General features: G+C 41.0%; 1 protein-coding gene across 4 annotated transcripts in view; it reads left to right on the top strand.

The window, feature by feature from the left end:
* The window catches only part of LOC147018040 (contactin-2-like), a 403524-nt gene that overhangs the window by 279292 nt on the left and 96732 nt on the right, over positions 1-27500 (top strand). For all 4 annotated transcript variants that reach the window (XM_085897311.1, XM_085897312.1, XM_085897310.1 and 1 more), the window contains exons 20-21: positions 9291-9406; positions 14251-14335. In XM_085897311.1, the coding sequence (XP_085753437.1) occupies positions 9291-9406; positions 14251-14335 (201 nt within the window). The remainder of the gene's footprint in view (positions 1-9290; positions 9407-14250; positions 14336-27500) is intronic.

Genomic DNA, 27500 nt, shown 5'->3' with positions numbered 1-27500 from the left:
GTGGAGGTGAGCAGTGGTTCTGTATTTAGGCAGTTTCACTTGGAGGGGGTTGCAGATGGACCATTTCCTGCAGATACCTGAGGGGGACAAAGCACGGAGTGGGCAGAGGGAGAAAGTCCTGAAACGAGGCAGAAGAAGACAGAGAGACCACTGACCTGTCGGCAATGGCAAAGTGACAGGCCCATAGACGCAGCTTCATCTTGAGAGATTCCAATGATATTGAAGTTCTTTGTTTCGACTGCGGCAAGCTGAGCAAGATGTAAAGCAGGGGAAACAGCCCAGAGGTGTGAGCAGTACTCCATCAAACTGCATATGAAAGCTTTGCAGGTGGATAGGAGCGCAGGTGTGCCAACAAAGGAATTTGCATGATGGAGGATGCTCAGTCAGCGTCTGGCTTTGGAGGCCAATTTTGAAATGTGGCTTGCCCAAGAGAGATCATGGCTGATAGTGAGACCCAAGAGACCTCTTCTAGTAGACCAGCGGTATAGGTCAGATTTTTGGTACTTAATCAACCGGCTTGACACAAAGCTACAAGAGGTCTCATATGAAAGATGGGGATCTTAGTAACTCATTTTGCCCTGTTGTCCTCATTTTTTGGTGTGCGGCCCATGAAATATTCACACCTGAAGGATACCCCCATTAGAAAATTTTGACCATTTCCGAAAATCACTGAATTAGCCATAACTACAAAGCAATGCGCCCTATTGTCACATGATTGGTATTGAAATGTGCAGAATGAACAGGGGAATACGACTAGTTACTTCATGGAATACTTCTAGATAAATATATGTACATTTGCGTGCTTTTAATAGAAAAAGATGTAATTTCTGGACCGCTAACTTCGAAAATCATCAACTACAGAAACAAACATCTGCCAATTGTCATATTTTTTTCTTTATTTTATATGTGTTCAGTTTACCATATCAATATAATGAGAATATTTTGAAACAAATTTATACAAGCAAATTATATGATATAGTGACTGAAGTTTGCACAAGTGATGTGATAACTGTTACACCAATACACATTGTTCTACGAGAAATGAACTAAAACATGCATTTTGAGCGAGTGTCCTCGATATGTTCAACCATCACTGTCCGTGTCATTTTGGTCACCACGTGACAGTTCGTTGCCATACTGCCTGTCACTGGTGGCACACATGCACTCGTGAGTGCAAGGCAAACTGTCTTGTGTGCAGCTGCAGCTGTTGGTACATGGTTCACTACCACGGCATGAACACACAAGACCATCTAACATCTCCGCTGATGTGGGTCCATCAAACAATGTGGGATGCAGCACACCTTCTCCTCTGTACCATCCACGACCCTCTGGTGTGGGAATTTCTGGATTTGCCAGGTGGGCATTCATCCATACTCGGGTTTGGTGAACGGATCTCTTCACATGTTCGAGAAAAGTTGGTTCGGACGGAGGCAACTTATGCACTGGGACATCTTTGGTTGCTGCGAGTTTCTCCCAAAGATCATTCAAATTTGTGTGTGCATCCATATATTTCCCTTGAGAATCATACATGGCACTGACTAAATGTCTTTTAGCAGCCACTGCCTCCTGGAGATCGTCAGTGGCGAGGACTTCGAGGTGTGGACCATTATTCTGAAGATGCAGTGTCTTCATAGCTTTCCATGCTTTGTTTTTACCATAGCCAAAGAATGCTGATACAGAGTCACATCCTGTCAGCGCAAGAAACGCAGGAAGCCAGGTACACATTTCTGGAAGCAAGCTGTAACATATCTGATGGACCGGGATAAGCTTGCATCCTGCTGATGTTATTTTCTCTATCCATATTTCGGCAGTGTCCCTCAACTGTGGAATGTAGTGGACTTCGAAGACAAGCACATCAGTGTCTGCTGATTTGATTGTAATGGACCCACGCACATTGTTACGTCTGAACTCATCATCGGCATGCTTCGCATGAAGAAATATCCGAGAATCTGCCTCTTCCTGCATTGATGCGAGTTGACTGTCATGATACATTCCTGCAGATGAAAGGCATGCTGTAAGCGAACCATCAGATAAGCCACCAGCCAAATAGATCCGCTTTTCTTGGTGATCTGAAAGTTCTTTTGCTGCTGGTGCATGTTGCGTGACGTGACTACAGTTGAAGTGTGTCAAGGTGGATTTGTTTGATGATAGAGCCATGAATTTCGTCCATTGTGGTACTGGGCGTCCAGTAATTCAGACGGGTGTATTCTTCAGATGTGAATATTTCATGGACCGCACACCAAAATATGAGGACAACAGGGCTAAATGTGTTACTGAGATCACCATCTTTCATATGAGACCTGTTGTAGCTTTGTGTCAAGCCGGTTGATTAAACTCCTAAAACATAGCCCTTTATCGAGGTTTACCGCTGACCTATAGAGGGTTGGTGAGAAAGTAGATGGGAGAATTTGCAGTATTGTCCTTTCAGAGAGGGAGAGAGACAGACACAGACACAGAGAGACAGAGAGACAGCGAGACTGAGAGAGATTGATTTCTCAGGATTGAAAGTCATATTCCAAGTGTTTGACCAATTTGTGATTTTTGTCAGTCTGAATAGTGGGAAGAGGTTGCTGCCTGTCTGTCTAGAGGATGAGAGATGTCATGGCAGAGAGTGAAGTCATCAGCAAATCGATAAAGAGGATTTTCTAGAGAGTCATTGAGATCATTGATGAAGATTAGGAATAAGGTGGGGCCTCAAACTCTGACTTGGGGTGCTCCACACTTGACAGTGAGAGGAGATGAAAGGGTTCTGTTGAGAGCCACACAATAGCTACAAGAGTGAAGGAAGTCAGTAATCCAAGAGTGAAGTTGGCTTTGGATTCCATCGGCAGAAAGTTTGGAGAGCAAGGCAGGATGCTAGGTCAGGATGCCAGGCCAGGTCAGGTGTGGGAGCATGCGCCGGAGCAGCGCGTTGCTGCATCTACTTTCCGCCGGTACTCCAGGGGCCTCTGTCTCGCCATCCCCCAGGCAGATGCCTGGCCCATCACCATCTCCTTGACATGCTGATCAACCTGCTGCAACCACGAGGCACATGGCTGGCCCATTGGCCTCCTCCACGCAAGAGGCTCCCTCGCTGAGAGAATCTGGTGAGCAGGATCAGCATCAGGAAAATGAGCCACATGTCCATACCACTGCAGTTGGTGCTCACAGATTATGCAGGTAACAAATCTCATTTGAGTCTCTTTCAGCAACTGCCCATTGGGCACAAAGTCCAATCAGTGATAACCAAGGATTCTCAGATCCATAGTCAGAGTCCAAGTCTCACATCTATAGAGCAAGACTGGAAGCACCAAGGAACTGAAGACTCAGACTTTCGTCCTCCTTCACAGGTACCAGCAGCGCCACACCCCATGATCCAGTGAATCCATTAATCCCCAGGCCTGACCAAGACGTCAATTGACCTCTGGCTCACAGCCAGCAGAAACATGAATATCACTGCCAAGGTAAGTGAATCTCTCCGTTACCTCAAACAGTTAAGATAGTAGCATCCAAGATGACAATGAAAGCAGGGATCATTGTTTTGACCCAGGAAACCTATAATCCCAGTGGCCATGACTCCTCATTCATCACCTCGTGGGCCCCCAAAAGGATATCCAGAGTCTCCACAAGGATGACTGCATCATCTGTAAAATCAAGGTCAGAGAGCTTGACATCCCAAACGATGCAACGTAGCTTGATATCTCTGACATCCTATGTCTCTGAAATCTCTGAAATGATATCTCTGAAATGAAATCTGAGTCAGACATTGTTTCTAAAGTCCCATTTCCAATCAGCAGCAACCAATTTGGAAATGCTTCGTCATCATTTGCTCTCATGTTTGATATTAACCTCAGCTGTTTGAACTTTGGCCACAACTTGCTATGCTTGATGCATGTGGCGATGATTGCTACAGGTGCAGCATGTGGTACAACGCGCAAAACTTGCATGAAGTCTGCACCAAGCAGTAAGAACTTTCCACCAAAAGATGTGTTGTTACTGGTTACATCCCAGAGATTTAAATTCATTGTGCGATGTCCGCCCTGCTAGCAATGTTACTGCAATGTCCGAGTAAGCATTTGGAAGAACTAAAAGGCACTGGCCTTGCAAGATGTGCAGAAGTGTATTTTAGACAAAGGTCTTGCCACTTCCGCTTGGTCCAAAGAACAAAACCAACCGCCTGTGTATTGGTCCCCATGTTGAACGGCCTCGAGGACATCATCCACAATTTGGGTTTGGCCATCATTTAGTCGTTGTCTGTTTTTTTTCACTTTTTCATGTTCATCTCCTGGGATGTACTAATAATTAATCATTGCTCGAATGATCTGCCAACAGTGGCTGATGGTACTGGTAACTGAAATGCTTCCTAGGTCTGTCAATGTCTCAGTAGGAAGGACTGTATTTCTCGCATTGCCATGTAAATACTGTGTTCCAATTCGAGAATTTTTTTAAGTGATTCTTCACCATTGAGAGATGGGACCAAAAACGATAAATAGCACAACATCTCAAAAAGTTATGGACGAAGATGAACGAAACTTGGTGGATAAGTTGTGTGTGTGACAAGGAGGAATTGGTTTGATTTCGATGAAGATCCAGGCGTGGATCCGAATTTATTTTAATTTGCAAGTGATTCTTCACCATTTTGCCTGATGTTGGCTCATTGGTGAGGGTGGTGGGCTTTGTATCCCAGGGTCCTGAGTTCAAATCCCGCTCAGCTGTTGAATTAATACCAGGTGGGGTTAACTCGGCCTGTCATCCTTCCGAGGTTGGCAAAATGAGTGCCAGCATGCTGGTATCCTGTGTCGGAGTGGTGACCCATCCAGGATTGTGCCCAATAGCCAAGGAGACTGCTTAAGCAGCACAACACTCTGCACAGAGTATGGTCCCAATCTCCTCTCCTTCTTTGACAAAAACTTGGTGGATGAGTTGGTTCGGTGACATGAACAAGCTAATTCGATTTTGATTCAGGTCCGTATCCAGAACCGACCAATCATTGGGATACAAAACATAAACTGTTCAGCCTGTCAGAGATATGTGCTCTACTAGTTTCTGTTGTTTGTATTAAGTTTAGTTTGAGTATAAAGTGGATATGGATGGGCTTTGCATTTTGGGATGCTTTCTCGTGATGTTCTTGTCATTCATGTAAAAGTTCACGAAATCTCCCTGTTGTCCTTGTCCTCAACCTTAGATTACATGACAATAACATTTCAGCATTGTTACATTTCATACTCTTACAACACCTTTAACAGTTACACAACAAAGTTCCAAGCTATTTTTCCTAAAGAACATTGTTTCTATTTAAGGTTGAAAGATAACTTATTTTGCAGCATATATTAACTATTGAGTCTCATCTGGGTTCAGTCCTCACTTGGGTCAGACTATGCACCATGATATTGCACAAAAGTCTTCCAAATTGCTACCACATTTTTTTTTCTCCACCAACAAAAATAACCTTCCCACTGATTCCCATGACACAAAAAACCTATAAGTATCCACATCATATGTCACATTATCTGACTTTTTGGCATAATATTGAACTAAATGCTTACTTACACCTTGTTTTTTGGATTTTATCAGACAAATTCATAAAAAATAACATCTGATAAGTACTGCTCGCAGTGATGAAGTGTATTCTCTCCCACCAAAGTGAATTCATTTTACTTGAAATTGTATGTTACATTAAATGTAATTGCTATAATTAGTCTGCCCTCCTGGCAATTTTATTTCTGCATTTGCCATGCTCTGACTTCATGCTCAAAATCCCATTTACTCATGTGCTTATTTATCCGTTTTCTCTTCACATCCTGGTCCTGTGTGTAATATAAGCTCCTCTAACAAGTTCTCCCATTAACACTGCATGCTTGAGGCTATTCTTTTTTTTTTTTAAATAACAAACTTATTTCACTAAATTGCTTAAAAACAAGAGAGAGCTAGGATTTCGCAGCCACTTTTCGACTGAAACTCAGAATTATTTACACTTTGGTCAAAAGAACATGAGAGAAAACATTAACATGTTATAAACTCTCTCAAAAACACTTGGTCACCGGAGATGAAATTCTTCACATTTTAAATACGAATGTATTTTGCAAATCCTCGTATTTGGTAAAAATGACACAAAATGCTACAATTGGAAAACTCCAAATATCTTCAATCAAATGTCAAGGTGAGAAATTACTACTCATCGAAGCTCTGATTAAAAAATTGACAGTCGAAGGAAAAAGTAGTTGTTTGATTAATGTCACGACACTCCAGCAATTTTATAGACCTGTGAAATATTACAGTGTTTATTTTTCTGCATATAATGTCAAGGCCCAGTCAAAGAATGCTAAAACTTAAAGTTGATTATATCAGACCAAGTGGCATAATGGATAAAGTGTCTAATCTGAGTAAGGGAGGTCTGCGCTTCAATTCTGACCCTGACAGTCATATCATAGCTTTTAAAAATGATACATGCTGCTTGCTCACTTAATATTAAACATTTATTTGTTAGAGCACAGACAAATCCCATGGGTTGGTATCAGCATTTGTGCCATCCATTTAAGGATGTTGAGCTGGAAGATCCGTCTGCCAAGACTGTTATTTAGTGGACGTTAAAGATCCTGTGGTGTTTTTTCATGGAGTAGGTGAGTTATTGTTGGTACCTTGGCTAAATTACAAATTCCTGCTACAGTCCGACATCAGGCCTGGACAGCCAGTTCCAGAAACACTTGGGCCAAAATCCTCCCCCCCCCACCCTTTCCCGCTGCTTCCAACCCAATCAGCCAAACACAAGGTGGAAATAATTGGGGCGGTTAAAGAAGATGATATCAGAAATATTGAGTTAATTTGTATGAAAACGTTCATGTTTGATTGCACAAAGAGAGATAAAATGCTAATACAGTTCATTTGTAATATTTGCATGACATCCAAGCTGTGTTTGTGAAAGTTCATTTTTTTGCACAGATGATTCATTCATTGGATCAAATAGAGGATTGATGATATATTTGAGAGTACATTGGTTGTATTTTTGTGCAGAATATTTGAATCAGAAATATCTGAAAGTCAAATAGAGCTCCAGGTACATCTGTTGCAAAGCATCTCTATCTTTGTTTAATTTTTCAGTAATGATCCCAAGTTACAATGCAGAAATTTCACACAGTATATCGAAAATTAATTCTCTCTCTCTCTCTCTCTCTCGCTCTCGCTCTCGCTCTCGCTCTCGCTCTCGCTCTCGCTCTCGCTCTCGCTCTCGCTCTCGCTCTCGCTCTCGCTCTCGCTCCCTCTTGCTCTCGCTCTCTCTCCCTCTTGCTCTCGCTCTCTCTCCCTCTTGCTCTCGCTCTCTCTCCCTCTTGCTCTCGCTCTCTCTCCCTCTTGCTCTCGCTCTCTCTCCCTCTTGCTCTCGCTCTCTCTCCCTCTTGCTCTCGCTCTCTCTCGCTCTCTCTCCCTCTTGCTCTCGCTCTCTCTCCCTCTTGCTCTCGCTCTCTCTCGCTCTCTCTCCCTCTTGCTCTCGCTCTCTCTCCCTCTTGCTCTCGCTCTCTCTCCCTCTTGCTCTCGCTCTCTCTCCCTCTTGCTCTCGCTCTCTCTCCCTCTTGCTCTCGCTCTCTCTCCCTCTTGCTCTCGCTCTCTCTCCCTCTTGCTCTCGCTCTCTCTCCCTCTTTCTTTCTCTCTTTCTCTCTTCCCTCATTAATTCTCCCCCTTTGCATTGGGGGCAATTATTGCTGTTTTGTAATGGTACCACAGAGTTTCGTTGAGCCGTAGCAGTACTAAACCACCATTTGGAAGAAGAAAAAAAAATTCCTTTTATTTTTTCTTCCAGCACTCCAAATTTACAAAATGTATCTTGGAAATGGCTAGGACTTTAAGAATGAAATTTTCAATTAATAATGGGAATATAAAGTATGTGGGATTGACATAATTATTTTGACCTTGACCTAATTTTAAAGTCATAACCTAATTATAGCCATTTTAACATTTTTCACCATCACTCGACTAAAGTTTGTTCGGTTGGAAGGAAATTGCACTCACGAGATCGCTCAGTGTAAGATGCATTTATGCTTAATTTACATCATACCCCTCCAGGTTGAAGGTCAAGGTTTTACACCCCCAAAGAATATTAAACCATCATTTAGGTTTTTCTCCCTTTTTCTGCCAATGTCCGAGGACTTTCAGAATGAAATTTTGCATCAATAATGGAAATATATGGTACGTGGGGTTGACATAATGTTTTTGACCTTGACCTATTTTTAAGGTCATAACCCAATTATAGTCATTTTAACATTTTTCACCAAAACTCGACTGAGATTTATCTGACAAGAATGGAATTGCCCTCACCAGATAGCCTAGAATCTCGATCAAGGCACATCAACACATAATTTACATTATACCCCTCAGGGTTAAAGGTTAAGGTCATTTGGCGGTCTGAAAAAAACACGTTTTTTTGTCATCCCTCAATTTTGCCAATGTAGAATCTTAAACACCACTTGGTCTTCCAAGATGGTTCTTTCATCATAATAGTGTACCTGCACTAACATACACCTGATATTTGATTGGTGCCCTTGACCTACTATTTTCGGATTGTGATCCAATTAACCAAAAAAACGTTTTTGATTATGACCAATCAATTTTCCTCCGATTTTCATGACGTTGAGTTTTATGGATAGATTGTAGATGAGAGACATTTTCATTATGCACACTCTATCCCGAAATGTTGAAGGTCTAGGTCATATGGTGGTCTGAAATAAATACGGCCATCACTGGACCATGGGCCAAGGGTAATTTGCAGGCCCTTGGCAATCACTTTGTGATGACAGACATCTATTTGTTAGGGAAGGCCTGGCAGAGGGGTTGGGGTTAAGTTTGTTTAAGTCCCAATATTAAGTACACGGTTTCCAAACCCATTGTTGATTTGCGACATAATGTATTACTGGAATATTACCAATGAACTCGAAATAAAAAAAAATTCCAAAAGTTAAACAAGTAATCATTAGCAAGAAATGCGTATGACCACATTGTTTGCAATTATTATACTAGCATTGATTGCTAGTGGACGTTCAACATGACTCTGTCTTTTTGCAAAGAATAGGCAAGGTATAACCACCATCATGGCCAAATCCCATATTCATTCCTGGATGTGCAGGGGCACTGCATCAGCAGCACAGTTGTACCTCAGTGATGATGCAACCAGATACCAAATGCTGCAGCATACAATGGCATTCTTGACCAATATGCATTCACTAATGTTGAGAGGAATTTATTTATTTTTTCTGTGTTGCTCTTTTCTTTTTTCTTCTTCTCGAAAATCTCTCCTTGCCGGTTCATCACAACACATCCTCTAGAACCTGACATTGCTCCTTCGGGAATTGAAGGCCACAGCTTGTCTGCCTCTGAAATATTTGTGTCATGGGAATCAGTGTGGCCAAACAGCACGCTGCGCCGCATCGCAGGATATGAGGTGAGTGGTGGGACGTTTTTGTCACTAGATTTAGCGAGAAAATGTTTTAACTTCATTATGTAGTAGCAGCTATGTGATTTGGTCATTGTGTAATGCAGGCATGGGTGTACTATATAAGGTCTCCACTTACTAAGTGTGATGTGAGCAATGCTGTTTGATGTCAGCCTCAGCCTTGACCTCTTTAGTGAGCCCTCATGTTGATTTTTTTTGTAAACAATGAGCCTTATGAAGAAAGCTCATCATGATCTGTTCATTATTATCCATCAAGGAGAGGCTTGAGTTCAACTATCCATGTGCAATTTCAAAAAACGAATGACCCCACAACATGGCTTTCACACAGTCTGCCCTTTCACCTGACATACATCACATGCACATCAATTTAGAATATCTGCAGATAGATGTTTTTTTTCCTTAGGATAATGTACTGGCATATATGAGCTGTTCCAGTACTGTACTCATATATTGCAGCAAACACTTTTGGTTATGATTACATGCTGGAATAGCTGAGGCATTTGTTGTCTAATACAGAAGATTTACCAGGGGGCTTGACCAAAGGCTGCTCCTGTGACATACTGTATTTGGGATCTTCAGCATTCACTCGCAAGTGTGTATAGGACAGTCTGTTTAATATACCCATTGTGTGGTGATGAGCTCGCACCGCACCAAAGTCACAGATTTTTTTTTTGTCATATCTTATTGCATCGATATGGAACCCCAAATTTGTTTAAAGTGACGTGGTATGCATTCAATGTTAATATAACCTGAATATAAAATACAAGATTCTGAGGCACAGATGCATCCCACGTCATTTTCAGTTATCATACCCATCCTCCCACCCATCGTACACCGGATCCCATATTCCACATGATCTTTTCCACCCACAAGCCCTGCCCATGGTAAACTGGATCCTGCGGCAAAGCAGTTGCCTTGAGACAACTTGCCTTTTCTTCTGGGAAGGCAAATCCAACTGAAGGAACCCTTAGATCATTCCACAAAGTCCACAACAAATGTGTGTCCACTCTCAGGAAAGCCAGAAAACCATATACGGCCAACCTCATGATTGAACTTTCAAACCTGTCTTCTTTCTCAAGGACCTGCATGGTGACACTTTGCTAAATTGACACTGCTTGTGAGGATGAATGCCTCAACACTGTCTCTCTGGAAGGACCATCTGGTGAACCATCTTCACAAAATTTCTGAACCATCTGCTGTGATTAAGAGTTTGGGTCTGTTTCCAGTTTGCTCACCTCCATATCCTTCTCCCCCTCCCCTTGCTCTCATTCTTCCCCTTGTCCTTTTGTCCTCCAGGTATCCCATATTGTCTCTCTATACTACTTTTGGTATTGTGCCCCCCCCCCCACGCACCCTTCCCCATTTTTCCCTGTGTTATTTTTAGTTCATGTCGTGGTCCATTTTTTATTCTAGCTACTCCACAAGGGCCAACTCTGTATGCAAATAAGTAACCCCATGGAGGACTGATGGTTATTTACCCAACAGGCGGGGTGACCTTACTATCCTGATGCAAACTATACAACAACACAAAAAACCCCTTTCACCTCCTTTAAAGGAGCACAACCTCATGAGAACTTGCTGTCCTGATGCATCGTACTAAACTTGGTCCATATTCGTCAGGTAGTTTGTGAGAAGCTGCTTTAGTCAAATGTTAATGGACATACGTATGTAAGGACGGACGGCTGGACACCGAGACCCACCGTATGAGTTTATTTCGGAAAAATATCCTAAAAAAATAGTTAATTGTGTTGATCTGCTGGTCTTCCCATCTGACTTCTGAGAACACAGTTCATGATGCTGACGCAATGATCCCAGGTTAAAAAAAAAAAAAATAATATATATATATATATATATATATATATATATATATATATATATATATATATATATGTTTAAGGCTCTTCTGGGTAAGCAGTTGCATAAGCTCCACCTATTAGGCATGAGCTGAGCAGTGCTACAGCTCCCTACATCTCTGTTGCATTGCACTGCAGTCAATACGGGAAGATAATTAAATTCTCAATTGTATAGGCCAATCCACCCTGAAGAAGGAACCTCTGCAGACACATGTTTCAGGCTTCTTGCTCCTCACTTTATGAAGGAGGCCTTTTTCTACAAAAAGGTCAAAAACAAGTGAAATCCTTCAATACAGCGTGTGTGGTGAATCAAATGAGAACACTAATGTTAAAATATGCAATTTATGCTTTTTCAGTTGAAAAACAATTAAAAAGCGTACTTAATATTTGAAATGTAAAAATTTTGTTATTATTGTGATAAGCACTTTTAAATACAACAGAAGGAATGAAATCGTTCGATACAGCGTGCCAGGAGGCCACAAAAGAAGAACTTAGCTTTCAGCATTCGGCGATCGGCGCGAAATGCGGTGTTGGACGGAAATGACGTCTTTCAGCACGAAATGCGATGGTGGGCGGAAATGACGTCTTTCGTTCATTCGTACATGAGAGGGGCGCGTTTCTTGGTTTTTTTTTTTTCCCATCAAGCAATAAATTAAAATGGGTTTCACATATATAACACATTAGTTTCACAAATTTCCATTGAAATACTCGGGTATTTCCGTCAATTCTCGCTGTTTCCGTCTAAGTTATGCACTGCCATCTACCGGACGGCCGTTATTGGCTGTCTTGAGGCACGTGGGTGGGGGGGGGAGGACAGGACAACGGAGACGTGGTAGACACCGGGGACATTTCAAACTCGGTGCAATTGTATACAGCGCACGCGCTGTAAAAATCTCGAGGATGAAGTTCATGGTCAATTAAAACACATACATTGTAACCCAGAGGGCGAGAATGCATGGTCAAACAAATGGACGACTCCTCAGTAGGAGTAGGTTCCCATGACTCGTTAGTGTGGAGCAGAAGCTGCTCCCTGAAATGAACTGGTCAAATCCTACAAGACATTAAGTCAAGATTAGGCCCCATCACTGCAGTGGCTATCAGGAAGCAAGTTCCACAGCAGCTATTGCTGTGTGCATACTGACCAACAGGAAATGCCTGCCACACACTAACCCATCTGTGGTTCACAAAACAGTTTTGGGTGCAGCCAAGATCAATTTAAATTTCAAAAAGGCTCTGCTGCCAAAATAGTTGCATAAGTTCTGCCTATTAGGCATGAGCTTAGCAGAGCTACAACCTCTACATCTCCGTAGGGTTTTACTACAGCCAATACCGAGAAGATAATTTAATTCTCAATTTTATAGACTAGCTTTCTTCTTGCCAATAGTTGAGAAAAAAAAAACTACTGTCTCTAAGGTACAGTGAAGAACTTGTGCATATATCACTTGAAGAACAAGATTAAGAGAAATAAGTGCACTTTTACATAAATTACAATAATTGCCAGAGACAATTGAAATCAACAGTTGTATGTGTGTCTGGGATTCGAGAATCATGAGTGATGACCTCAGATGGAAACCACACACAGGCCAATTTTACATAATGAAACTAAATTAGCACAAGCATCGGTTCAGGTCATTGTTGTTGTTTCGTATCAAGCCTGCAGCTGCAAGTTGCATAATTTTCTGGAAGCACAGCTGTGCTGCTGATGCAGTGCCCCCATTACCAGTAAGCTGGTACTGATTTTGCTGACCTCTGAAGGATGACAGGCTGAGTCAACCCACTTGGTGTTCATTCAACGAAAGATAACCGATCTCAAACTCAAGATCCTAAGATCTTAAGCCAGCCACCTTAACTGTTAAGCCAACATCAGGCTAACTTGAGGTCATTGACATGGATCCTTGTAACATTGTATATTTCTGACATTCAACTCAAATCTTATACTCAAAATTAGTCATGCACAAACAAGTGCAAAATTAATGGTGTTGATAACACTCATAATCACTCTTGGATAGTAGATTTGTGAACACCAAATACATATCCAAAACATTGCACAGTTAAATTTAATCAGTCTCACGCAGGTGAAAAGAAACTGTTGTAATGGTGTGATTCTTGAACGATCCTTCACAGAACTTATTAATGGCTGAAAATGATGAAATAACAATGGGAAGATCACCTTGAAATGAACATTCATTCAATGCATTGTTGCATTCAAAGCACATCTTCAAATGCAGTTTTTTTTTTTTTCTCCTCGAGTTTGGTACCTCATTTCAAAATGTACAACGTTAGCACCAGGATGATTAGTCAATGCTGATGCACTAGCCATTAATATTCAGGTTCCTCTGTGTTTTCTTGTCACTTCCTTCAGATGTGCAGTGTTGTGAGTCGTAAGGGGGGGGGACATTAAACTATCATTGTGGTAAACCTTTCTTTTAGTGCGAGTGATAATCCTTTGCAAAAAGATCATCTACTCTTTATATGAATATGTAAGATGTATGAATAAGTCCACTTCAGATTCATCACCTTATTAAAGTGCTGGAAGAACATCTAAATGTCATATTTGGGTGCTAAAGAATTGTCATTGCAAAAATATTTTCACAATATTTCCTGTGTCCTGTCTGCCAAGGCTCGTGTTGTTTTTATAGCTTCCAAGGGAGAAAGAGAGTAATTTTAACACTAAAACGTGTTTCTAAAATATCCCTTTTGGGTTGACCTCAATCTTCATCTCCCCCATAAATACTATACAATGTGAAACAAAACTTATTGAATTGCGATTTGTTTTTTTCCTTCCTTGTACATCATGGAAATTCTTATTCGGTTTATTCGATTTCTGCACATAAACCTGTAGGTTTGTGAAACAAAGATGCAATAGAATATGAAAATTATGTTCAGGATTTAGTAAGGATAAATATGTGGCTTTGATGATAAGGTGGCAATATGAGGGTCTTGGTGACCATCGTCGTGTTCATGCAATGGTGATTCAAGGTTCGTTACTGGATCGAGAAGGAAGATGAAGCTTCGGCAGATCGAGTCAGGACGCCCGATGGAGTTTCTTCCATCACCCTCAAAGGTACTTTCATTTTGCTGGGACTTCTTTTGCACCAGATTAGATATACATCTGCTTTTGCTTTGCCAACTATTTAATTGAGCAAATAATACCTTTGTCATTTCCCATCTGAACACTTAACTCGTGCCTCAGAGATCCCAGGTACAAATCTCACATTTTCTGTTGAATTGTTTTGAATTGAAATTGAATTGAGATGCTGTAAACAAAAAAATTCCCAACAAATTATGGGATCTATCAATAATGCCTTCGTGTTCACTGACAAACAAACCAAGACTTTATCAAGACCTCCTGGGTTGATGTTTGGTCCTCCTTTGCTTTGACGTTGGTCTCGCAGCCTTAAAGCCTGAACGAAGGCCCTCAAAGGTTCAATATGAGCAACTTTTAAAACATCAACTTTATGCCATTGTGATCACATTGCATTAATTCGACAGTTTGGCCTATCTATTGCTGAAACATTCTGCCGGTGAGGTACCAGAATGACATTTTAGACTGTAGTTTGATTGAGTCAAGATTAGACAGCTCGAAAGCAAGTAACATGACCAACACGGCATGATCACAATTACCATGATCTTTTATACTCCCATTAACACTCCAAATTTACATTCTTTCCTTCCTGAGAGTTTGCTCCTGTATCCATCTTGTCAACCCCTTTTGTCCTCCCCTACCCTTCATTCTTCCCCACATCCCTTATCTGTCCAGGTGTCACTATATTTTGTACCTCAACTTTGCTGTTCGTGTGTTTCCCCCTCTCTTTCTGCTGTTACTTTTTTATGTTACCTCCTGATCCATGATATATTCCAGCTCCCCCATGAGCCTCGACATTGTATACAAAACAACACTAACCCTGTGCTATTTTGTCAGCTCCAAATAGAGAATCCATGCAATGAATGCAATGTAGTACCTTTTAATATTTATTTGACTGCTCACTTCATATGTATCAGGAATGATGAGATCCATATGTGCATAACCACTGTCAGTGCTGCTCATGGTCACAACAAAATTGAGGTGGATATTTGCAGCCTTCATGCAAGACCAAAACAGCTATGGGGCATCTATGAATGAATAGTGTACGGTTTTGTAGGTCTTTTCATGCGAAAAGCCCACAATTTGCAGGAAATGTCAGAGGTTAGCAGAATGCACAGAGCAAGCATTTAGAATAATATGCAAATTGAAAATATATCACTATTAGGGGAGGCCAAGATAGTGTGCAAATGACGAATAACTTATGCATGTCAATGAGCAAGGATGCAGCAGACAGTCACATAGGAATCAAATAATAATGACCAACACTGAATTGAGCATCTTTTACTTGCTGGTTACTCTGATGCCTGGTCCACTGTTTTCAGTTCTCAATAACCTCCAGATAAGAAAGATCTCTTAAAAGTTTGAAATAAAGCTCGAGCTTTACTCGTAGAGCAACCTAAGGGCTCGACCATCAAATATAAACAGCAAAAAGAAATACTTATTTGGATTCAAAATTGCACAAAGCTATGATCAACGAGATGAGAGTTATTGGCACAGCTCCCATCATGAGTGAGAGCCCTGATTGGTATAGAGCTAAACATGAACAAATTTGGTTAAATATTGCTTCACGCTACTATGATGGTTGGAAGACTTTATAACTGTCTCAGATTCACATGAAAAATATGAACAATCATTCATGTTTTTTTACAAATAACTTCGAATGACAAATTTTGCCTCAATCTCATCATGTTTACAAAAAGTATATTCTCCAGCCAATAGCACAATATCTCTGAAAATGTGTTATATACAGACCCAAGTGGATGTTTTATATCCATCAAAATGGGAGAAAAGTTTGAGACACATGAACACTGTGGGCATCTGGGCATCTGTCTTTTATAAGCCTCAGAGCAACTGAAGCAAATAGAGTGTGTGTGGCAGGAGACCCATATTCACTTTAGTCTTGCATATTGTATGTGTGGGTGTTGAAATAGAGACATCAAGAGTCACAAAAGAACCTAGAACAGCACTTGTGGAGCACGTAGTCTTGCCTTGCGCATTCATTCCTACTAAAAATTACTCGTTAATGCAACCATCATTAATAGAACACGCTACTATTATGGTCCACTGTTATTATGGCCCATATAACCATATCATCCATGCAATCCTATTCTGTCGCATAGTTTATTGGCATGGGTTCTGAACATCATAAGATTTCCATTCAACCAATTAATTATCGCTGGAATAACACTTCACAGATGATGTCATCGTTATCACCCGAAATAACCCATGGGGGAGTTGATGACATACAGTTCCTCCAGAAAATCTACATCCCCTTTCAAATTTTTCAACTTTTGTTGCGTTATAGCCTGGAATTAAACTGCATTAAAACATAATTTTTCCACCTCAGAACCCCGACCTAAATCCAATCAAATCTGTGGCGTCACTTGAATATTGCTGTCCATAAACGCTTCCCACATTACTTGACTGAGCTTGAACAGTTTTGTGCAGAAGAATGGGCAAATATTGCCCAATCAAGGTGTGCAAGTTGGTGGAGACCTATCCCAACAGACTCACAGCTGTAATTGCTGTCAAAGGTGCTTCCACCAAGTAATAACTCAGGTGGGTGGACACTTATCCAACCAAGATATTCTCGTTTTGTACTTTTAATTAATTATCTGAAATTTGTAGTATTTGTTTTTGACTTGGAAGTTGTGGGTTCTGATGTGTTAATGAAGGTTTTAAAAGTCTGATTTAATGCAATTTAATTCCAGGCTTTAAGGCAACAAAAAGTGAACATATTGAAAGGGGGTGTAGATTTTCTCTATCGGCACTGTGTGCCAAGCAACAATTTTTTTCGTTGAGCGGTTTCAGAGAAAATGATGTCCAAACTTTTTCGCTTACTCCAAGTGGCTGCCATACCATGTGACCTATGACGTCATAAATTTAATTCTTCACTCACATCAGGCCATCGATCAGATATATGAAGTGTCAGATTTTTGGTAAGGATTTCAATTCAACCAATTATGGCTTGAATACCACTTCACTGTTGATGTCATCATCATCACCCGACATACCCCATGTGGGAGTTCATGACATATGCAAAATTTCATTTTTTTCATTGAGCAGTTTCGGAGAAAATGATGTCCAAATTGTTTCCTCTAATCTAATATGGATACCTGACCATGTTACCTATGACATCAGAGTTACCATTAAAATATTCTTCATGAGGAGTCCGTCCTCTGTTTAAAGTTTTGCATCATTCGGACAAGCGATTCGGACAAGACAAGCCAAAAACATTTTTAAAGCGAAAATCTATTGATGCAGACATACACACAGAGACAAAAACACAGACAGGGGGCATTGCAATAGTCTCACGTCCCCTTTGGGGTGAGACTAATAAAGACCAAAAGGAAGGAATACTTGGATGTGAGGCCTTATGTTCAGGGATCATAATGATCTTCATGACTAAAATATATGAGTGGCAAAGGCATTTGTGATCAAGTCTGCACTGTTACAACTCAGTGTGGCAAGGGGCTGAGAATTAGAAGGGAGAGACTGAAAAAGCTAGACGTCTATATTCACTAAATATTGCAAAACAACCAAGATTTCCAATGAGGATTTATAACATCAAAATCAGTAAACAAATGGTATGCATACTCAAAAGCATTTGTGCGACCAGATCCGACTGAAAACGAGAATTTACTGTTTAAACAAGCACAGATAAAACAAGAAAAAGAGCAATCAGAGATTGCAGACCCTCGCCAGTACTTGCTTTGTGTGGTCCAAAGGGTCTTCAGGGTCTTAAAGGGTGTTAGGGGTCTATGGAATCTATAGGGTCTTAGGGGTCTTTAGGGCTTTTGCAGTCTTAAAGGGTATTAGGGTTGTAAAGGGTCCAAATGGTCTAAAGGGTCTGAGGGGTCTTAAAACATCATCGGGGTCTAAATTGTGTTCGGGGTCTTAAAGTGTCTTCAGGGTCTAAAATGTCTTTAGGATCAAAAGGTTCTTAGGGGTTGAAAGGATCTTAGTAGTCTAAAGGATCTTAGGAGTCTCAAAGGATCTTGAAAGTTCTTAAAGGTTTTATAGATCTTCAGGTTTAAAGGTCTTCTGGTTTTTAAGGGTTAATGCAATTAAATCAGATTTTTTTTCCACCTTTATTTACACATGGTAACCCATAACTTCAAAGTGAAAAAATTCTACAAATTTCAGATAATTAATTAGGAATACAAAACTGGAATATCTTGGTTGACTGGGTGTCCATCCCCCTTGAGTTAATACTTGGTGGAAGCAGCTTCGACAGCAATTACAGCTGTGAGTCTGTAGGGATAGGTCTCTATCAACTTGCACACCTTGATTGGGCAATATTTGCCCATTCTTCTGCACAAAACTGTTCAAGCTCAGTCAAGTAATGTGGGAAGCATTTATGGACAGCAATATTCAAGTGATGCCACAGATTTTCTATGGGATTTAGGTCGGGGTTCTGAGGTGGAAAAAATTCTGATTTCATGCAATTTAATTTCAGGCTATAAGGCAACAAAAGTTGAAAATCAAAAGTCTTAAAGGTCTTCAGGTTTTAAAGGGTTAATGTGTCTTTGGGGCCTTGAGGGGTGATGTGGATTTTTTTAAACCCACCTTGTTGTGATCGTTGTCCTCCTAAAGGATTCTAACTGGCCGATTGTTGAATCCTATTTGACTTCAGACAGAGTTTAACGTTTGTCCGATTTGATTATAAAATCCTACAAAAACCCTATCGACACTGATAAAACTGATGTCCACACAAGTCCTTCCTTGTGAAACAATTTATTTCCTAATTATACACCATACACTTCTCACCCTTGTCCAATGAACTTAAGAATCCCCATTTGATTGCAATATTATTTGGTTCTATTTCATTTATTCTTACTTTAGTTAACAGTTAGACCAACCCGATTCAATTCACTTCTACATTACATCAGAGTTTTATTCTAACTTGGTACTTGGTTAGTTCCAAGGAGTACAAGCCACTGAGAAACTATACTTCCTCACGTGCTTGCACTGAGAACAATGTGCCTTTCAAAATATTTTATACTTCCATGAGAGAGAGGTTGGGGGATATTCACCCAGACTGTAGACGTGTCATTTAGACGAAAAGCCACTTCGTACATTTTCTAAGCAAAGGTTCATTTATCAGCTCGGTCACTCTGCTCCAGAACAACACATTTCTTATCATTTAGGGCAAAAGTCTTTTGGCCAGAAATGACAGCCAATTCAACTTGCAGCATAAAAGTTACATTTCTGAAACTCCATTTGTTACAATTTAAAATACATTAATATAAATTTTTCCCCCACAGGGGTATTAAAGGGTCTGACGGGTCTTCTGCTGAGATTTTGAGATATACTATTCACAGACAGATAAACAGACACACAGATAAGCAAACAGACAGACAGGGGTGAAAACATAACCTCCACCGACCTTTGGTGATGGAGGTAACTGGAACAACACTCAGTGGAGTGCATACCCCCACCAGGCTGAACAGTTTAAGTTTTGTATCACATCTGGAACTGAAGCAAAATCAAATCGGCTTATTCTATCACCTACCAAACTCATCCACCAAGTTTTGTGATAAACTGTCCATAACTTTTTAAGATATCGTGCTCTGCAATGTACATCATTTTTGGCCCTATCTCTCAATGGTGAAGAATCACTTTAAAGGGGAACCCAAACACAATTTTTTTTAATCTGAAAACCATTGAGAATCATTAATCACGGACTAATTTGAAGGGAAAAAAATTGGAATTTTTTTTGCAAATCACAATGTGTCGAAAAAAGCCCGAGAGCAGTGGTTCTTAACCTTTTTACGACCACGCCCCCTCTCATAGTTGGTCCTTGCCTCTGTGCCCCCCACCCTCACATATTCAACCAAATAATTAAAAATCTCTCCTGAATTAAAAGGAAAAACTGAAAAATGTGTGTTTTTAGTCTTTTTATTGAACAAAGAATTCTGTATAAGCAACACTCATATACACAGGATATTTAATGAGATACTTGACGTTGCTTCTTAGCTGCCAGATGTTGAATGCGTGGTAGAATGCCAGAGAGAGCACAATGCAAGTCGCCTTCAATGTTCAGCTTGTTTCTGTACTTGGTCTTGACAGCAACGAGCATGGAAAATGCAGCTTCACAAAGATACGTTGATCCAAACATTTGTCAGAAATCGAAGAGCTTGATGTGAGATCAAAGGGTAAACAGGAAGGTACGTGACCCAGAACGTCTCTAGGTCTAGTTTTTTGAAGTCTTCTTCAGCCGAGGAGTTGAACTTTAACTCAAGAAACTCCTCTTGCACTTCATCTGAAATATCAGCGACTTCACATTGAAATGGGTTCCGAATGAATTTCCAGGCTTTGCACTTCTCATCTATATCCGGAAAGTATCTGATAAATTCTGCTTTCAATTCAGTCAGATGAGTAATTATTTGTTTCTTTAACTCAGAATCAAGGTAACTGTGAATGAGAGCAGAATCCAAGTTAGCAAAACTGGCTCTATTTCCATCTAGAATTCGACATTTCCAGAGGTCGAGTTTGGCCATGAAGGCTCGAATGACGTCATGGTGCATGATTATGTTGATGTTTCTCCCTTGGGGTTTGAGGTTGATGGCATTCAGCGCTTCAAAGATGTCTACCAGGTAAACTAGAGATAGCAAAAATCCTTCAGACTGGAACTTGTCATGGAGATCTGCTTTCTGCTGCGAATCTAGAAATGTTGCCACTTCTTGTCGTAGTTCATAAAGCCGTCCAAGCATGTTTCCCTTCGAAAGCCATCGTACGTTTGTGTGGAAAAGCAAGGCTTGATGTTCAGAATCCATATCCACACACAGCTGCTTGAAGAGATGACAGTTTAAGGCTCCAGCTTTGATGAAGTTGACTACCTTGATAGCCAGGTTTATAACATCCCTCATTTCAGCAGGTAGAGTTCTGGATGCTAAGGCTTCACGATGAAAGATGCAGTGTGTACCTATAGCAGATAGACTTTTTTTAATCTCACTCTTGTTGTGAAACCAGATTGCAAACCAAGCATGTCCGGAGCTCCATCAGTACACACCCTGACCAGCGAGTCCCATGAAAGTTGATTTTCCTGGAAGAAGTTTGATACCACTTGAAAAATATCTGTTGCTGTTGTATAACATTCCATTATAACATGGGATGGCAGAAGAGCATTTCCTCTTTTACACTATTGCCTGACACGAAACGAGCATGCATCAGTAGCTGAGAACACTGAGCAACATCAGTTGTTTCGTTCAACTGGATGGCAAATACAGGAGAAGCTCTTACTTGGTCGAGAACTTGATCTTTGATGGTATTGTTTGATAGAGATTTGGGAAACCTTGTTTGCACTATCCTTCCCCAAAACGAGCTCTGCTGCACGCAGTACACTTGGTTTTATGAGAGTCTCTCCGATGTTTTGGCTCTTTTTGCTCTTTGCAATCAACATGGCGATCTCATAGGAAGCCTTCACAACCTTTGAAGTCTGTTGCCGAAATGCTCCCCTGCTATCAATCTTAGCTTGCTTCAAGGACTGCCTTTTTGGTTCAAAGAATGCCTTGGGCTTGGCAGCTACAGCAGGATGCATTGTCTTCAAGTGGCGGTCCAAGCGTGTGGGCCGCACGACATCATTGCTCAGAGTCTTGGAGCATATTACACACTGGGGTACCTCTGTGTCACCCTTTTGGAGGGACACAAATCGAAATCGAATATATTCGTCAAGATACTTCGGCTTTTTTCACTCATTGCGAATGATTTAGTTTCAAATGGGTACTGCAAATCTGTGAAAATCTGTGAAAATAAATTTTTAATATTAAAATTAAAATAAAATAGAAATTTAAATATTAAATTTAAATAAATTTTAAATTTTAATATTAATTTTAATACAGAAAATAGTAGGCTGAGTAGCGAATAGAAAACGAAAATTATTAAAGGCGATACTTTTGTTTTTTGTATGTTCATCACAATATTATGCAAACACTTGTTAAGAGAATTCCAAAAATAATAAGAAATTTCTACTTTTTTCTCAGGGCTCATGCCCCCTCTGGAAATTACTCATGCCCCCCCTCCCAGGTTAAGAACCAATGCCCTCGAGTGTCGATTTTCGATTTCACTAGTGCCATCACATTCTGACCTCACCTTGATCCAAACTGTGGCTTTACATGTACAAACAGTGCATGTCGAGCCTGGATTCCGATATTGATTCCATCGTCATCAGCAACTTTGGTTCAGACTATGTTTAACGTGATCATTAGGATTTTGAAGGAACGATTGGAGACAAAATTAGTAATAGAGACACTTTTGGGGGAGTTGAGGAGCCGAATCGTTTCAAGCCTTGTGCGAGCGATTCAGAGGAAGAAGGCGGAAGTGTTTGTGAAGATGAAAACGCCGGTCACATGATCACTTCAGCTGGATAGGGTTTGATTTTCCATTCAATTAGCGGTTTATAAGGGAGGGATTTTGTATTCATTGATAATTCGGTTTACATCTTACTCGAGCAGAAATATCCATGATCTCTGGATAGCATAGACACCCAGCCACATTTGAGCATCGCAGACAAAATGGGCAACAAAGGTTTTGTCCCACCGTCACCGACAGACCAGATGTCTTGAATGTTGCAGGATAATCCCGTTTCATACTTTAATCCAAATAGCGTCCATCCACTGGGGAGGGATGCTATTTGTGTCCGTGCGGTGTCCCACCTTTATGTCCGTGAGGTGCGCTGTCTCTCCCCAGTGTATTGTGGGATGTAGAGGGGTGAGGAGGGTGGAGGCATGGTGGTGGGTAATGTGGGGGTGATGGGGGATGGTGGAGGGGATTTTGGGATGGTGGTGGGTATTGTTGGGTTGATGGTTGGTTGGGGATTCTGGGGAATGGTGGAAGGGGAGGGGTGGGATTGTGGGGGTGATGGGGGATTGTGGAGGGAGAGTGGTGCTGGTGGTGGGGGTGAAGGGGGGGGCCCTGAAAGTTTTAGCGTCCCAGGTGAAGTCCTGTCGAAAAGTAGTAGATGATTCATACATACTTTCTCTCTACTATATATAGACGGTTTATTTAACTTGTAGAAACTTGTGTTGATAATTGATAATTATTTTCAGGTGTTCTTGTTATAACTGCGATAGCAATGGCAACAGGTGTTTTTGTAACATGCAACACAAGCATGTGCAGGTAGCTGGGAAGAGATAGTGTTACAATTTTAAGTGATGGCTGTTTCTTCCACTTAATTGTGGGGACGACATTCACTCTCACTCGTGGCGGGTAGCCACAAGATCTAGCCATCTCTGTTGTTTAATTACAGTGCTCTAAAACATGTTCTGAGCACAAAAGCGACCATTCTGTAGGCCCAATTCACACGCGGGTATTTCAGACAAACCTCGTCCAATTTCTGGCAAGCTTCGGGTCTTTCGGCCATTGGTGTAGCATGAAACCATCTTAGTTTGTATTGCTATACAAGCACCAAGGACACGTTGACTCGACATATCTGTGGAAGAAAGAAAATTAATCGCCGTTTGAGTTAAGTCGTGTCGTGATTAAACCCATATACAATATGGATCTGGTGGTCCACTTCCTGAAGCGACATCACGGATAATCTGAAGAAAAAGAATATTTCGTCTTTTAATCGCAAATTTACCCACTTTATAATTCAGAAATCCGAAAAAAGACACGTCGTGTCTATTTTGTAGGGTATCAAGGGATAGATTAGCATCGAGGTAGTTTGAGCATTTGGGTTCCCTTTTAAAAATTCGAGTATCCAGATCCGGATCTGCATCTTCACCGAAATCTAACCAATTCGTCCAACTTGTCCACCAAATTTCGTCCGAATCCGTTTATGACGTTTTCTGATATCCTGCTCCCAGACAAGCAAGCAAGTAAATACGGGTGAAAACAACCACCATTCACCTCTGGTGGCAGAGGTAACAATCAAGTATCAGGGAGATACACATTTACAAAAACACGACAAAGCATGTGACCAAACATTTAAGCACTCTTGTAATAATAATAATAAAAAGGTTCACGTGACAAAGTCGTTATCACCCCATGTAATACCCCAATGGGAGTTGATGACATATGCCAAGTTTAAATTGTTTTCGTTGAGTGGTTTTGGAGAAGAAGTCCAGATTTTTTTTTCCCCTTAATCCAATATGGCTGCCATACCATCTGACCTGTCCAGTCCATTTAACCAAGATTGAAATAGAAATGGTTTTGAAAACACATTCAGAGTTCAAACAAATTGTCAAAAATGGCAAAGGATTCATAATAAGTACAACTAAAAAGCATCTGAAAATGCAAAGCCTGTCCGCGTCCGCTTTGTACTCGAACTAAACTTGACGAAAACGACAGTTAAAAAAACATTGTACATTTTATCAATTTGTGGATGACAAAAGCTCATTTGGTAAAAAATGTTACAACTCTGAGATATACACTGCATCTCAATGGTAAGCAAGGATTTTTATTAAAACATTTATGCCTGGTCCACCACTTCACCGATGACGTCATCCTTACAATCCGTTATTCCCCATTGGAAGTAGAATAACCTGACTAAAGTCCAGGTGAGAAATCATGACAATAATCATAATAATAATAATAATAATGAAAATTATTTACAGAAATTATTATTTTTTTCTTCTCAATATTCTCATAATAAAGCTTTGTTGAAAATTTGATGAAAAAACCTCAGATGGTTAAAAAAGTGAGAGAGCGCGCACACACACACACACACACACACACACACACACACACACACACACACACACACACACACACACACACACACACACACACACACACACACACACACACTTGAAAAACCCCATCTTCCGCTGCGCAGAATTGTCTGTTAGTAAGAGAGGGGAACGTTTAAGTGTGAGAAAGTTTAGAATTTTCAACTTCCTTGCTTATCAATGTTTTGATGAACATCGGTCCTCGACGGCCACATGTAGCTTGCAAAAGAACGGAGTGAAGAGAGGGAGAGAGCACCGACGGTGCTCTTTTCTCACATGAAACATCTGCAAGGCTTCTCTGCCATGTGGTATATCATTCAGACAGGGCTGCAGGCAGGCTGTGCTGACATGCTAGCTGTAATGCCTGCCAAGCTTGAACAGGAACATAAAGTGATTGAGTCTTTTGATGGTGGCGTCTTTGAAAGAGAGAATGATCGAGAGAAAGAAAGTAGTTGTTGAGACCAGGAACTGTCTATGTGCAATGATTGAGAGACAGTGGACCAGTTGATGGAAGAGATGTGATATTGCAGGCCAGATTATTCTGCTTAAGTAATTTGTCAGATGTGGCAGCACCTTTGTGGATCTGTGAAGACCACCAGGGATATAGATACTTTCAAGAATAAGTGATCTGAGGATCCTATGGAAGTAGAGAAAGAGCAGGAGAGGTTGGAGGGAAAGTTAGACGTGATCAAGTTAAGCAGAAAATGGCAGCCAGTAGAGGAAATATGGGTTGGGAATCCAACAAATTGGGTGAGGCCAGAAGCATCACAAAAGGCCTTGGCTGCAATACCATGCACAGCAGTGTGAGGAACGACACAAAGCTAACTGTAATGGTGATAGTTGATTATGACAGAGACAGAGACAGAGACAGAGACAGAGACAGAGACAGAGACAGAGACAGAGACAGAGACAGAGACAGAGACAGAGACAGAGACAGAGACAGAGACAGAGACAGACAGGTGATATTGGGCAGATGATGAAGTCGAAGTTGGCTGTGACAGCCTTATACATGGAGTCCTTGCAGTTGTGAGGCAGTAGATGACTCAGAGAAATATGATATTGCTATTGATTCATAAAGAGATATTCCATTGGGATTGGTTTTGGTGGGGGGGGGAAGGGCAGGGTGTAGCAGGGACAATGGCAAAGGGAGGTTCTCGTACAGGTAACATCTCAAGATGAGGCAGCGACCTATGGGAATTTTTTTTTGAGATTAGAGCATAAGCTTATTGTCACACCCCTCATCATTAACCATACATGAGGTCCACCTGGCTGTCCTCGGGGTGGCCGGCTCACTGAGCAGCACCGCAACCACATTGCATTAATAGCAGACTGATGGTATGGCAACTGGTTGCTTTCCTCCATGGGCCCTTTTATCATGCTATAATCCCTGCAAACTTGGAAGCCTGAGGGAATCAAATCTCTGTTACAAACTGTTCCACAACCTATGCTCAGAAGCAATCGGCTCTAGCAAACAATAAATCAACCCTAAACATTGAGATATCTACAACTTTCTTGGAATGAAAGTATAGGCATCAACTAAAATGGTAACAAAAAAGGACAGACAGAAACCAAAGAATGAGATGCTCCCCTGAAGAATACAGCTTCACCAAGGATAATGACAGTTCCAATTTCCCCCTGAGCTGCCATAGAATAGATCACCGACTGATTTCTCTAGAATCGACCACTGCTTGTTTTTTAGAGCTCCACCCCTCATTTTTTGGCCAAGTGGAGTCAGGATCTATTCAGGGCCTGGCATGCTACTCGGCAACACCGATGATGTGGAGTTGGGGTCCAATAAGGGCTTGGCACTGATCTGCATGTGGAGCCTCTCCCAACTGGCCCTTGGTACTCGGTAGCCAAAATGGTTTGCTGCTTGCTCTTGTCAATCTCTCTCTCTCTCTCTCTGGGCTGCTCTAAACCACTCGGTGCACATGCTAAGCTCTCTCTGGACTGCTCATTGCACACGTCAACTGTCTTCCTGACTTCGAACTGACCGACTTCTCTAGAATTGATCACGGTTCATTTTATGGAGCTCCACCTCTCCTCCTTATTTTGGCCAGGTGGAGTCAGGATCTATTACTGACCTGGCACGCCACTCACACTGATGACGTGGAGTTGGGGTGCAATAGGGGCTTGGCACTAAACTGTGGTGTATGGCTGTGGTGTATGGCTGAGCATGAGAGGAGAGATTAAATGGAGTGATGTGGTTGTTGGGGAGGGGGAGGGGGTGTTTTTCACTGGGGTGTGGATGCACATCATCGTCATAAGAGCATGGGCACAGGTAGTTGTATATTCCAAATTATTGTGTATATATATATATATATATATATATATATATATATATATATATATATATATATATATATATATATATATATATATATATATATATATATATATATACAGTGGGGAGAACAAGTATTTGATACACTGCCGATTTTGCAGGTTTTCCCACTTACGAAGCACGTAGA

Source organism: Eptatretus burgeri, chromosome 10 (assembly GCF_056783735.1).
Source record: "Eptatretus burgeri isolate ZD-2024b chromosome 10, Ebu_testis_v1, whole genome shotgun sequence".
In the NCBI taxonomy this organism is placed as follows: Eukaryota; Metazoa; Chordata; class Myxini; order Myxiniformes; family Myxinidae; genus Eptatretus; species Eptatretus burgeri.
Note: the sequence above shows the minus strand (reverse complement) of the source record. Positions and strands in the feature narration are given on the sequence as shown.